Source organism: Armigeres subalbatus, chromosome 2 (assembly GCF_024139115.2).
Source record: "Armigeres subalbatus isolate Guangzhou_Male chromosome 2, GZ_Asu_2, whole genome shotgun sequence".
In the NCBI taxonomy this organism is placed as follows: domain Eukaryota; kingdom Metazoa; phylum Arthropoda; class Insecta; order Diptera; family Culicidae; genus Armigeres; species Armigeres subalbatus.
This window is the reverse complement of record NC_085140.1, coordinates 229,828,021-229,841,166: the sequence shown is the minus strand read 5'-3', so window position 1 is coordinate 229,841,166 and position 13,146 is coordinate 229,828,021. Positions and strand designations below refer to the sequence as shown.

At 39.0% G+C, this 13,146-nt stretch overlaps 1 protein-coding gene across 1 annotated transcript; it reads right to left on the bottom strand.

Annotated features, from left to right (window-relative positions):
- Positions 1–332: 332 nt before the first annotated feature.
- Positions 333–10,757, bottom strand: LOC134211861 (uncharacterized). Its single transcript, XM_062689186.1, has 2 exons — positions 10,369–10,757; positions 333–1,877 (listed from the first exon to the last, which is right to left on the bottom strand). The coding sequence occupies exons 1-2, from the start codon at positions 10,667–10,669 to the stop codon at positions 604–606; spliced, it is 1,575 nt and encodes a 524-aa protein (XP_062545170.1). The 5' UTR covers positions 10,670–10,757; the 3' UTR covers positions 333–603.
- Positions 10,758–13,146: the final 2,389 nt, after the last annotated feature.

Sequence of the window (13,146 nt, the reverse complement as noted above, 5' to 3'; positions counted from 1 at the left end):
AAGATTTTTTATGCAGATCACAGATTTTTAAGATTTTTTGGCCCAAAAACACAGATAGTTTTCAAAAAATATGTGGCATCACTGCTTACAACACGTTTGCAAAGCAACCACTAGTTTTTCCCCTGATAAGTTACGGACGACACGTAAGTACTATTTTATCCCCGATAATTACCTAACATATTCGGATTGTTTCACAATGGACTAAAGTGCTTAAAATTTTTGCCGGGAAAATTTTGGAAAACCTACCGGGAAAATTCGGCATTTATTTTGTCGACTAGAGTGGTCACTCTGCAATAGGCGTTCAAATAATTTAAAATTAATACTCACTTGGGTTGTCCCATTATTATATTTATTCGTATAACAGCCACATTCCAGATTTTGATGCTCTTTTACAAACAAAATAACCATTGTCGTATATAGCCCTTATGCCTAGGGGGCTATAGCTTCTCCATCTATAATCAGCTGGTATCGATGCTATTAAAATATACATGGGAAATTAAAAAATGTCGCTCAATGTTTTTTTGTTATCATGACAATAATCGAATGAAAAGTAAACTCATCATATTTATATAAGATAAACTTTGTCAAATTTATTTTGAATGTTTAAGAACACGTATGCGACCACATATCTCCCGCTAATTTAGATTCCAGGAACGAATCGTTACAATGAACACATTTCCACCTCTTGGCTCCACAAAACCGGTGTTCTTTGATGGTCAGATGAGCAAGGGGTGAATCAAAAGTCGTATTGCATTCCTGGCAAGTGTAGGTAATGGCCTTTTTCAGTTGTTCAGCAAACTTGAGATAGGGTTCGCCATCGGTAAATTCTGCCTGCTCGTTGATGTAGCCCAGAATCGGCCGGAAAAACTTGTCGATTTTTTCGATACTGGCCACATCGGTGTCGATCGCGGTCGTAAACTGGAAGTTAAGCTCCGGGTTGATGACCTCCTTGATGAACATGAAGAAATCCACATCACCGACTTCATTTGCGAGGTCCTCGTTAATAATGCGATAGTACTTGTGCCGAGATAAATAGTGACTGTACGTAATTTGCAGCTCTTTCATTTCGTACTCCGACAAATCCTTTCTTGTTTGTTTTAACAACAATATCAAAGTGGATCTTTGTCGCTGGCTCATCATGAACTCATAGGATTCGAATAGATTTACTAAAATGTCCAAATATTCCAAGGTGACGTTTTGACCAACCTTGGACGATTTCAATCGATACGGCTTATCCACTTTTTGGAACCACTCAAGCCCATTTGACTTCGCATCAGAAGGTTTCGGAATACTTCCCGCATTTACTATGTACTGTTCTGAATTTGTGGACACTTCTCTCGTCAGCTCTAAAAATGGAATGCACAAGTTCACTCTAATGCTGGGTAAGAAGAACAGATCCAGGCAATCATTATCGTCGCCAGTGACGGGAATGGTTGGTTTAACGGGTCGGAAGTAAGCTTTGAGCTGATTAGCTTCCAATTCAAAGTACAACTGTTCGAGTTCTTTGTGGCCTATTGGAATATCAAGACAGGCCTTGGAATCGTACTGAAGGAATGGTTGAATAGTTTTCAACATAATCAAGCCCTGTAGCGTTCCTTTTACGATCTTCTTATTGACAATATCTGTGATTTTATCGCGATGGCTCTTCAACATCTGCACTAGTTGGAATCGAGATTTTGGAAAATCCGTTTTAAAGTGTTCAACAATTCTCTCGATAAGGTACTCATAGGTCTCGTCCAACGTTGAAGATTTGATGTTAAGAGGAACTTTAATCTTCAAATCTTGTTCAATAGCCGGCAGCAAATATTTGCAATTCTTTTCGATGGTACCGCTCGTCTTTATTACGTCGAATAGATGATAGATATTTCTAACCTCCTCTGTAATTGCAAAATAAAAAAAGAGAATAATAGCTATGATGATGTCTTTCTAGTGTATTATAAAATATAATGAGAAAAACACATGAGAGATGTCCAAACAATACTTATGAGTGTAAATTCTTTATTTTTATCAACTTACATTATTGTATCCATTTAAATTTTCGATTTCAAAGTTTTCTCCAAAGAAAGGAAGAGCCCTTAAATCTCCCTAATATTTTTATGTATTTGTTTCGAAAATTATGTGCTTTTTATTCAGTGTTGGGTCAATCAGAGGAAAGTGGGGCAAGATGCCGGCTAAAGCGGGAACACTTTTGAAACAGTAAAATACTTTCGAACACCGTGGAGGCACCATATTTGACGCAGTTAAGAAAATTTTAAAAAGAATCATATCAAAAATAATGGCAAAATGGATTCGCTTAATATTCTGCATAACGAGCTTGCTACTATTATAGAATGTGTACAAATAATGAAACTTCGAAATATAAGTTTATTATTTAGTTAGGGGAAATGACGGTTTTGGCAGGTTTTGTTCTATTATTGTCAGGGGGGTTTTTGTTGACCAAATTTTATGAAATTGGCCACAATATTCCAAATTTGAGCATAATTGGTTATAGAAAACCCCCTGCCAATAATAGAACAAAACCTTTTGAATTTATAAACTGAGGAGGAAACAGAAAACGAAACCTGTATATGAACCTTTTTAGAACCACATTGAAACTATCAATATGCAAATGTTACATCATTGGAAAATTGCGTACTCTTACCCCACCCGATGCGCAATCTTACCCCACCGATGGGGTAGGAGTGTGTTTTTCACGTGTCTTGCAATAAGGGTTCTATTAAAAACGAATTTAAATAATTTCAATATCAGTTCAATCAAAGTTAATTGCCTATTTCCGGGGATTAAACCACCCGACTTGGACATTAATTTACAATGTTGTGAAAACTCATATGTGAATATGTACATTATGTGGAAGATATTGATTTGGAAAATGTATTGGAGGTAACTACTTTCCCTTCGATGGGACTCGAATCCATGACCCTACAGTACGCAAGACTGGTGCCTTAACCAACTAAGCTACGAAGGACCTCCGTCAGCCTTCGCAACCTAGAGGCTACTGACTGAGCTTGAGATTCCCAAATTGGACGCATAGTCAAATCACTCGCAATCCATTTCTCAAGCCAACACTTCCACATTAGAGGAGCGTGATTTCAATTTTTCTTCCACTGGGTAACATAAAGGAAGAGCATACGAATCGCCGACATTGGTTTTATATGCAGAAGCATGCTTCATAAGGGTCACATGACCGATTGAAAACTAAGTGAAAACTCTACTCTATATCTCAAAAATATGAGCTGCCCGTCTATATATTTTTTTCTCAATAAACTATAAATACAACCGTCTAAGACGAATTAAGTACTCTCCATTTAATTCCACTAGTTAGTTTTCGTTATCTTTGCAGATACGTATTTCGACCACAACTGTGTGGTCGTCTTCAGTGTCTCGTACTTGACTCGAAGTACGAGACACTGAAGACGACCACACAGTTGTGGTCGAAATACTTATCTGCAAAGATAACGAAAATTAACTAGTGGAATTAAATAGAGAGTACTTAATTCGTCTTAGACGGTTGAATACATTCCACTAAAAGAGCTTTATATATTTTTCTATAAATACAAATTGAAGTCATACTTGCATATTCAGGGTTGTCCGACTAGGATTGCGACAGAGTTACAAATTGAAAATGAGTTCATTTTTTTGGCTTGTTAGAATTTTGTACAAAAAAAGTAAACTGAATTAAATGATACTAATTTATCATATATTATTTTCTCGCAAGAATTTCAAAATCAGCATAGAAAAGCTGCATAATTACTAATACCATGTGAGAAACGCATCAAAATCGAAGACAGCATAAGGCACACTATCATGGGCTGGACACTTTATGGAATAATGTTGACTAATATTCTAAGTAGTAGACAGTTAAAACAAAATGAATACATATTGCTTTTCCTAAGAGTATTATTGAGGTTTCTAAGCACTGCCTTGTCTATTCGTCCACAATGCATAGTGAGCTCAATTTGAAGCAGAACATTTTGGGTTGAAAAATGCGTTCAAATGTTGCAATGTTCAGCTTAAGGGAAAGCTTACTCATAATGCTCAGCTGTTTGTAGGTAGGGGTTAAAGATTCTCACAAGTAATTTTGCGCGAAAAATGATCATTCGAACCTTAGCATTGTGGCTAAGAAAGTGAAAATTTGATGCATTATGAGTATGACTTCGATATATTTTATTCGGGTACGTTGATTCTTCATCAATGATATGCTTTTTATGCCATATATGCAAAGAAGAAGATCAAATAAAGCCATCTAGGTTGATTCGTTGATATATTTTTGGCAAAAATATTTTTTTTGAATCATTAGATATGAAAGTGCGCCAAGTTTAGACCTGCAACGTACACACCAGTCAAGCAGTTTGACGAACATTGACTCCGCCCCCAAGAAAACGCTTCGGTTGCTACTTTGTTTGAACCAGAGTCTATTATATATAGAGTTACGCAAAGAGTGAAGCCAAATCTACCTATTGAACTGTCAAACCGTCTACCTATCGAGCAAAGTAAACAAATGCTTGTTGGTAAGGCGGAAGTATTGTTATCGCCTGATGATTATTATGGCGAATTAAAACTCATGAATTGAAATGTATTAGATTTGTTCTAGAAACTTCAATGCACCCCCATTAAAGTTGCAACAAGAAACTCATGTGTTTGCACTCTGTAGGTGACTTTGGTTATCGAATTAAAAAGCTTTAGAATGGATCACTCCCGTGAAGTCACTTGAAGGGTTGAACAAAAATGAAAGTTTTCAACATAATAACAAGAGCATCATTCAGAATAAGAGTAAGAAGATCCTCTTTGCGCAACTCTATTAATAGACTCTGGTTTGAACGTGTGTGAAGTTGTTCGAACAACCATTTGACAGTTGGCGGCTCGGTTGGAAAAAATTAAAACGGTTTGATTTTGGTTTGAGTAGTCGGGGGTGGAGTCAAGGTTCGCCGAACATGTTTGAGCATTTGTAGTGAAGTTACACAAACCCCCATTTTTTTTTATGGTTGGTGCTTAAGTTGGCGCTTCGGTCGTTCGTGTGTGATATTGTTGGTCGAATAAATTGATTGTTCGTGCCGCTGTTGGTAAAACTTGATGGACGTTTGAATAAACGAGAGGTGGAGTCAGTGTTGGTCAAACTGCTTGACCGTGTGTATGTTCCATAATATGGTGCTTCCACGGTACTGCAGATTTGTCACTAAACCACCTGCATTTTCTCTTATCTTCTTTCTTCTTCTCTCATGAACGGGTTGACCTATTTGTACGGTTTTTGACGTAGGACTACGTCTGTGTTTTCTATATTGGGGTACACTTTACGATTGCGAAAATCGGGGACCGTCACGAAAATATGATAGACTTTAAACTTTAATATGTAAGCCGTTTCTCGATGGATTTTCAATTTTTTTGGACCATTCGATCAAGGATGAGTCAACGCTTCTTTGTATTTATTTGAAAATACTGATTTTCAACTATTTATTATCGATAATTGATAAAAAGTTTAGAAATAGGTAAACTAACCAATCACGTACATGCATCACTAGCACAGACATCAAAAATCAATCACTTGCGGGTTTGGATCTAATCCTCAGTTTGAACAAGATTTCACGCATAGCAGACGCATCAAAGCGATTGTAGCGGAGCGGACACAGCATCATGGAGGCGCTAATAACAATTTCAAAGAAAATCCATCGCATTGGTGGTGGTGCTCGATGTGTTGCTGCAGATCATTCAACCTCAACGAACCAGAATTTCATATGAAGAAAAGGTTGACCATAAAAATAGCACTGTGGCGATCCCGCACCAAATTATCAAAATTTATTACAAATTGAGGTGTCAGTTAGTTGGAAAGGAACATTGGGAATAAAAAATTGGTTCTTCTCAGGACCAACATTTTATTAGAAGAAAGAGTTAATTGCGAAAATGGACTGTTTCGGTGGCATCGGGTTTGGCGTGGTAGTTTGGTTGCTGTTAGTGATCCCATCCATCAAAATTCACTACATCATCTCCCTCCGACGCGCTATCAAATTCGCTATTTACGATTGATCTCATACCCAAATTCAGAATCTTTCGAGAAAGTTTCATTGGATACTTAGAATTCATAATTCTCCGAACGGTCCGTTGTCCGTGGAAACCCGATCGAACTGGCTCGCGCGCGCGGAAAAGCAGCTTTCTTATATCTAATGAAGTAATCCCATTAGCCCCGCCCCTTCATTAATCGTTATGAGTGCACATTATATTTACACTATATCAGCTCACAAAGGGGCGGGGCCTACTGGTTTAATTTATTAAATACAAGAAAGCTGCTGTTCGGCGCGCGCGAGCCATTTTGATCGAGATTCCACAGAAGGCGGTTCGACATCCGATGCAGCGAAGCGGACACAGCAGCACGAAGTGGGTGGCAGTGTGGCAATGCTGCAAATTTACACAAGCGATTGGATGCAGTTAGTGATTGGAATGGGAATTGGGAAAAGAAAATCGGTTCTTCTCAGGACCAACATTTAACGAAAAGGAAGAGTTAATTGCGAAAATGGACTGTTTCGGTGGCATCGGGTTTGGCGTGGTAGTTTGGTTGCTGTTAGTGATCCCATCCATTAAAATTCACTACATCATCTCCCTCCGATGCGCTATCAAATTCGCTATTTACGATTGAGTTTTTGAATTTTGAAGAAAGTTTATTTCGGATAGTCGGATCAACTTTCTTTTGTATAGAATCAATAAAATCGCCACATTTGTGAAAACTATCTACCTACAGCAACTACCCATAAGTGAACGTCGCTTGAATAGACAGATGCCAAGAGATAATGTTTGGTAATATGAAGAAACTTTGTCTTGAGTCGAATTTCTGTTGTCATTCCTCGCAACAATACGCATCTTAGATAAACAACATCTCATAACCAAATTCAGAATCTTTCGAGAAAGTTTCATTGGATTCTTAGAATTCATAATTCTCCGAACGGTCCGTTGTCTGTGGAAACCCGATCGAAATGGCTCGCGCGCGCGGCAAAGCCGCTTTCTTATATCTAATGAACTAATCCCATTAGCCCCGCCCCTTCATTAATCGTTATGAGTGCACATTATATTTACACTATATCAGCTCACAAAGGGGCGGGGCTTACGGGTTTAATTTATTAAATACAAGAAAGCTGCTGTTCGGGCGCGCGAGCCATTTTGATCGAGATTCCACAGAAGGCGGTTCGACATCCGATGCAGCGAAGCGGACACAGCAGCACGAAGTGGGTGGCAGTGTGGCAATGCTGCAAATTTACACAAGCGATTGGATGCAGTTAGTGATTGGAATGGGAATTGGGAAAGAAAATCGGTTCTTCTCAGGACCAACATTTTACGAAAAGGAAGAGGTAATTGCGAAAATGGACTGTTTCGGTGGCATTTGGTTTGGCGTGGTAGCTTGGTTGCTGTTAGTGATCCCATTCATTAAAATTCACTACATCATCTCCCTCCGACGCGCTATCAAATTCGCTATTTACGATTGATCTCATAACCAAATTCAGGATCTTTCGAGAAAGTTTCATTGGATTCTTAGAATTCATAATTCTCCGAACGGTCCGTTGTCTGCAGGAATCCCGATCGAAATGGCTCGCGCGCCGAAAAAGCAGCTTTCTTATATCTAATGAGGTAATTCCGTTAGCCCCGCCCTTCATTAATCGTTATGAGTGCACATTACATTAACACTCATATCAGATCACAAAGAGGCGGGGCTTACGGGTTTAATTTATTTAATACAAGAAAGCTGCTGTTCGAGCGCGCGAGCCATTTTGATCGGAATTCTACAGAAGGCGGTTCGACATTCGATGCTGCGAAGCAGGCACAGCAGCACGAAGTGGGTGGCAGTGTGGCAATGCGGAAAATTTATTTCAAATTTTAGAGGCTGAGCGAAAATCATCAGGTGGCGGTCGGACAGTTTCAACGTAAGGTGCCGGCAAGCGTTTGGATGCAGTTAGTTATTAGAAAGTCGCATTGGGAAATGAAAATGGTTCTTCTTAGGACCAACATTTTATGATAAGAAAGAGGTTATTGCGAAAATGAATTGTTTCTGTGGGATCGGGTTTGGCGTGGTAGCTTGGTATCTGTTAGTGATTCCATCCATTCAAATTTACTGCATCATCTCCTCCGATGCGCTATCAAGTTTGCTAGTTACGATTGAGTTTTGCACTTTGAAGAAAGTTCATATCGGATTGTCGGATCAACCTTTTGTATAAAGGCCTTTTGGAGGACATCATCCTCAAAAATTTACGAAATAAAGGAGAAATAAGCAGTGGCGTGAAACCAAACGGAAATATTTTTATTAGCAACGTTTGGTTTTCGCTCGCGATGTAAGCGTACGTGGCAAAGTAAGGATTGTGATGTCCCCGACTGGAAGCCAGTCGAGTGGCTTTAGCGGCCGATGAGTCATGTTAATTCCACGGTTAGAGACTCAAAGTCCATCCAACTGGGAGCAACTAATCGACTTCTTGATTGAGTTGGCCTCCGAGCAGTTTGCTCAATGTTAATAAAACGAGACAAATTATTATGGTAAATACAATCATTTTCGAATAGCTACGTAGTCCTACGTCACCTTTGCGTACAACCCGATTGGGCTGCACCTTTGAGTTTTTGACTAATCGATTGTATGTAATGGAACGTACACACGGTCAAGCAGTTTGACCAACATTGACTCCACCTCTCGTTTATTCAAACATCCATCAAGTTTTGCCAACAGCGGCACGAACAATCAATTTCTTCGACCAACAATATCACACGAACGACCGAAGCGACAAGTTGAGCACCAACCATCAAAAAATATATGGGGGTTTGTGCAACTTCACTACAAATGCTCAAACATGTTCGGCGAACTCTGACTCCTCCCCCGACAACTCAAACCAAAATCAAACCGTTTTAATTTTTCCAACCGAGCCGCCAACTGTCAAATGGTTGTTCGAACAACTTCACACACGTTCAAACCAGAGTCTATTAATAGAGTTGCGCAAAGAGGATCTTCTTACTCTTATTCTGAATGATGCTCTTGTTATTATGTTGAAAACTTTCATTTTTGTTCAACCCTTCAAGTGACTTCACGGGAATGATCCATTCTAAAGCTTTTTAATTCGATAACCAAAGTCACCTACAGAGTGCAAACACGTGAGTTTCTTGTTGCAACTTTATTGGGGGGTGTATTGAAGTTTTTTGAAGCTGTTTCTAGAACAAATCTAATACATTTCAATTCATGAGTTTTAATTCGCCATAATAATCATCAGGCGATAACAATACTTCCGCCTTACCAACAAGCATTTGTTTACTTTGCTCGATAGGTAGACGGTTTGACAGTTCAATAGGTAGATTTGGCTTCACTCTTTGCGTAACTCTATATATAATAGACTCTGGTTCAAACAAAGTAGCAACCGAAGCGTTTTCTTGGGGGCGGAGTCAATGTTCGTCAAACCTATTTGTACGGTTTTTTGACTAATCGATTGTATGTAATGGAACGTACACACGGTCAAGCAGTTTGACCAACATTGACTCCACCTCTCGTTTATTCAAACATCCATCAAGTTTTGCCAACAGCGGCACGAACAATCAATTTCTTCGACCAACAATATCACACGAACGACCGAAGCGACAAGTTGAGCACCAACCATCAAAAAATATATGGGGGTTTGTGCAACTTCACTACAAATGCTCAAACATGTTCGGCGAACCCTGACTCCTCCCCCGACAACTCAAACCAAAATCAAACCGTTTTAATTTTTCCAACCGAGCCGCCAACTGTCAAATGGTTGTTCGAACAACTTCACATACGTTCAAACAAAGCAGCAACCGAAGCGTTTTCTTGGGGGCGGAGTCAATGTTCGTCAAACTGCTTGACTGGTGTGTACGTTGCATAATAGAACGTACACACGGTCAAGCAGTTTGACCAACATTGACTCCACCTCTCGTTTGTTCCAACATCCATCAAGTTTTACCAACAGCGGCACGAACAATCAATTTATTCGACCAACAATATCACACACGAACGACCGAAGCGCTAACTTGAGCACCAACCATCAAAAAATATAAGGGGGTTTGTGCAACTTCACTACAAATGCTCAAACATGTTCGGCGAACCTTGACTCCACCCCCGACAACTCAAACCAAAATCAAACCGTTTTAATTTTTTCCAACCGAGCCGCCAACTGTCAAATGGTTGTTCGAACAACTTCACACACGTTCAAACAAAGCAGCAACCGAAGCGTTTTCTTGGGGGCGGAGTCAATGTTCGTCAAACTGCTTGACTGGTGTGTATGTTGCATAACGCACAACGCATTATTCAAACTAGAGGACTTAAGATCTAATTTGTATTAAATGATTTAATCATATACCTACTAGATAGATAATAATCAAATTGCCATCTTTACTCACGTATTAACGGAATGTCCTTGTGGGGTAAAATATCACTCTTCAGCTTCAAACGGATGCCACTCGATTTATCCGGCGCAGAGTCTCCATCAAAATCTCCGGGAATTTCGAAATGCTTCGTACAGCAGTATACTCGCCCCTTCTGAACGGCGACCCCCATTGCGTCGCACCAATCGACGCGGCGCTCCGGATTCTGCGGAACTTTTAGAAAGAAGAGATATGGGCACGCCTTGGAATTGGCGCTGCATCCTTCCACTACACAGGTTTTGAGAGCATTTTTATCTTGATTTTTCGCAGAACTCATTTTTCACTATTTTAGAGCAGAAGCTGGTAAATATTTCCTGTTTTGTCTTAAAGCCTGGTAAACAAAATACAAAACACAACAGAAGTTGTTGATATTTAATAAACACGGAAAAACAAAATTAATCAAAACAACACTGTACGGTTAGATGATTTTATCCATTAATGGGTAATCTTAAAAATTTACCCATTTTTTTACTTGCCTTCCTCCCGAATAAAAAATATTAAAGAAAAACAATTCAAATTTTTGTAACATTACTATCAAAAGCAATAAATTGGCCATAGATTATACTGTAGATGAAATAATAGAAATACATTAGAATGTGTTTCTCAGTTACCTGCACATATAATAATAATAATAATAATAATAATTAGAACATTAGAATGTGTTGTTTTGAACAGAGTCTATTATATATAGAGTTACGCAAAGAGTGAAGCCAAATCTACCTATTGAACTGTCAAACCGTCTACCTATCGAGCAAAGTAAACAAATGCTTGTTGGTAAGGCGGAAGTATTGTTATCGCCTGATGATTATTATGGCGAATTAAAACTCATGAATTGAAATGTATTAGATTTGTTCTAGAAACAGCTTCAAAAAACTTCAATACACCCCCCAATAAAGTTGCAACAAGAAACTCACGTGTTTGCACTCTGTAGGTGACTTTGGTTATCGAATTAAAAAGCTTTAGAATGGATCATTCCCGTGAAGTCACTTGAAGGGTTGAACAAAAATGAAAGTTTTCAACATAATAACAAGAGCATCATTCAGAATAAGAGTAAGAAGATCCTCTTTGCGCAACTCTATTAATAGACTCTGGTTTTGAACCATTCAATTATTGTCGGCGTAGCACCAACTTGGGGGCAAGCCAGAGTAAACGCGACGTGCGATGCGACGCGACAGTGCAATTTGACAGCCTGTTGATAATGATTGTAATAATTATTGTTTTACGTGAGTCGCTTCACGTCGCATTTACTCTGACTTGCCCCTTAGAATTCGGAAGTCGGGACTTCTGAACCGAAGTTTTATCTGTTAAACTAGGGGAACGGTTCGCCACTTCATCTCATAGCTCCTATTTCAATCCCATCAAAAACAAAGCAATGGAAAGGAATTTGGTTTGTTTATTATTTTTGTGATTTTTTTCAGCAGTGAGCACGCATGTTGACAAAAAGAAGCGACGAATTTGGTGCCGTATTTCTTTGTTTAGCGATGAGATGGATATATGTACAGTGAGATGGAGATCGGAACATTTCCCCTATTTGATGCGTTGTTTAGCGCATCTTTAGGCGAATCTAGCGCACTACTTCCTAAGTTAAGAAAGTTGCCTGTATCTGGAGAACGGTATAAAAAGCGCTCTAAGGCCGGTCGCAATGCTGTTGGGTTTTGTATGGCGTGTTTGGAAATCAAACTGAAACTGAAACTACCGGTTTGCAACGCAGAGTTGTAATTTAATTTTTCGAGCACTTTTTGAAACTGATTTACAACTGCTCGACTGGTTTGTTGTAAATATGAGCTGATTTGAAACTGGAATGAAACTGAGTTTCAAATTCATTTAATAGTGTTTGTGTGTGATGGATGATAGACAAACTCCTTATTGTTCGTATGCGAGATAAAAACTACCGCGAGAAATGTTAGTTTGTTTTGTTCTGGCTTTTTGGAAAAATAAAACCAAGTTTTATTTTGTTTACAACTGTGCGTTGCGGGTACCAAGTTGTAGTTTTATTTTGACAGTTATAAATTTTATAACATCAAGCAGTACCAAACTGAAACTGCAACTTTAGCATTGGGAACTTTGATCCGGATAGATAATATTGTAGAGTACCACTACGGGAGTCCTCATCGCTATTCTCATTAATAGCTCTCGTGCAGAATTTACGGGCTCAAGTATTATGACTCATCCTGACTGGTGACCGCAGCTGCAGGTTTGATAGAAAATACATGGGTTAACTGTCAAAAACCGCCGCTTCGCTCATCATTCTGGGGGACCCTTTACTCGTTTAGCAGCACAGTATCATAAATTGACACTTCACTGGTCGCTCAGTAGCACTACTGACAGGTTGATAGCCAGGTCAGTGCGTTAGAGGGTCTAGAAATCCCAAAAAGTAGTGAACGACATATTTGAATCGCCCCTAAGGGGTGATTCAAATATGACGTCCACTACTTTTTGGGATTTATAGACCCCCCTACCCCCTCTATCACGTTTTTTTGTATACCTAGCACATCCCGCATAATTACAAACTGTAAATGGATATTTTCCCGTGTGTTCGGCCACAGTATCCTTTACTGTTGACAACTGTAAATGAACAATCTCATGTAAAGTTTCAACAGTTTGTGGTACGGTTATTTGACAAATAACAGTATGTTGAATGGGTTGTTAAGTTATGTCACCATAAAAAATCGGCCGTTTTCGCGTGCAAAATTTTCGCTCGACAGTATGATAAAATGTTGACATATAATGCAGGAAATATAAAACTTTTTAGGA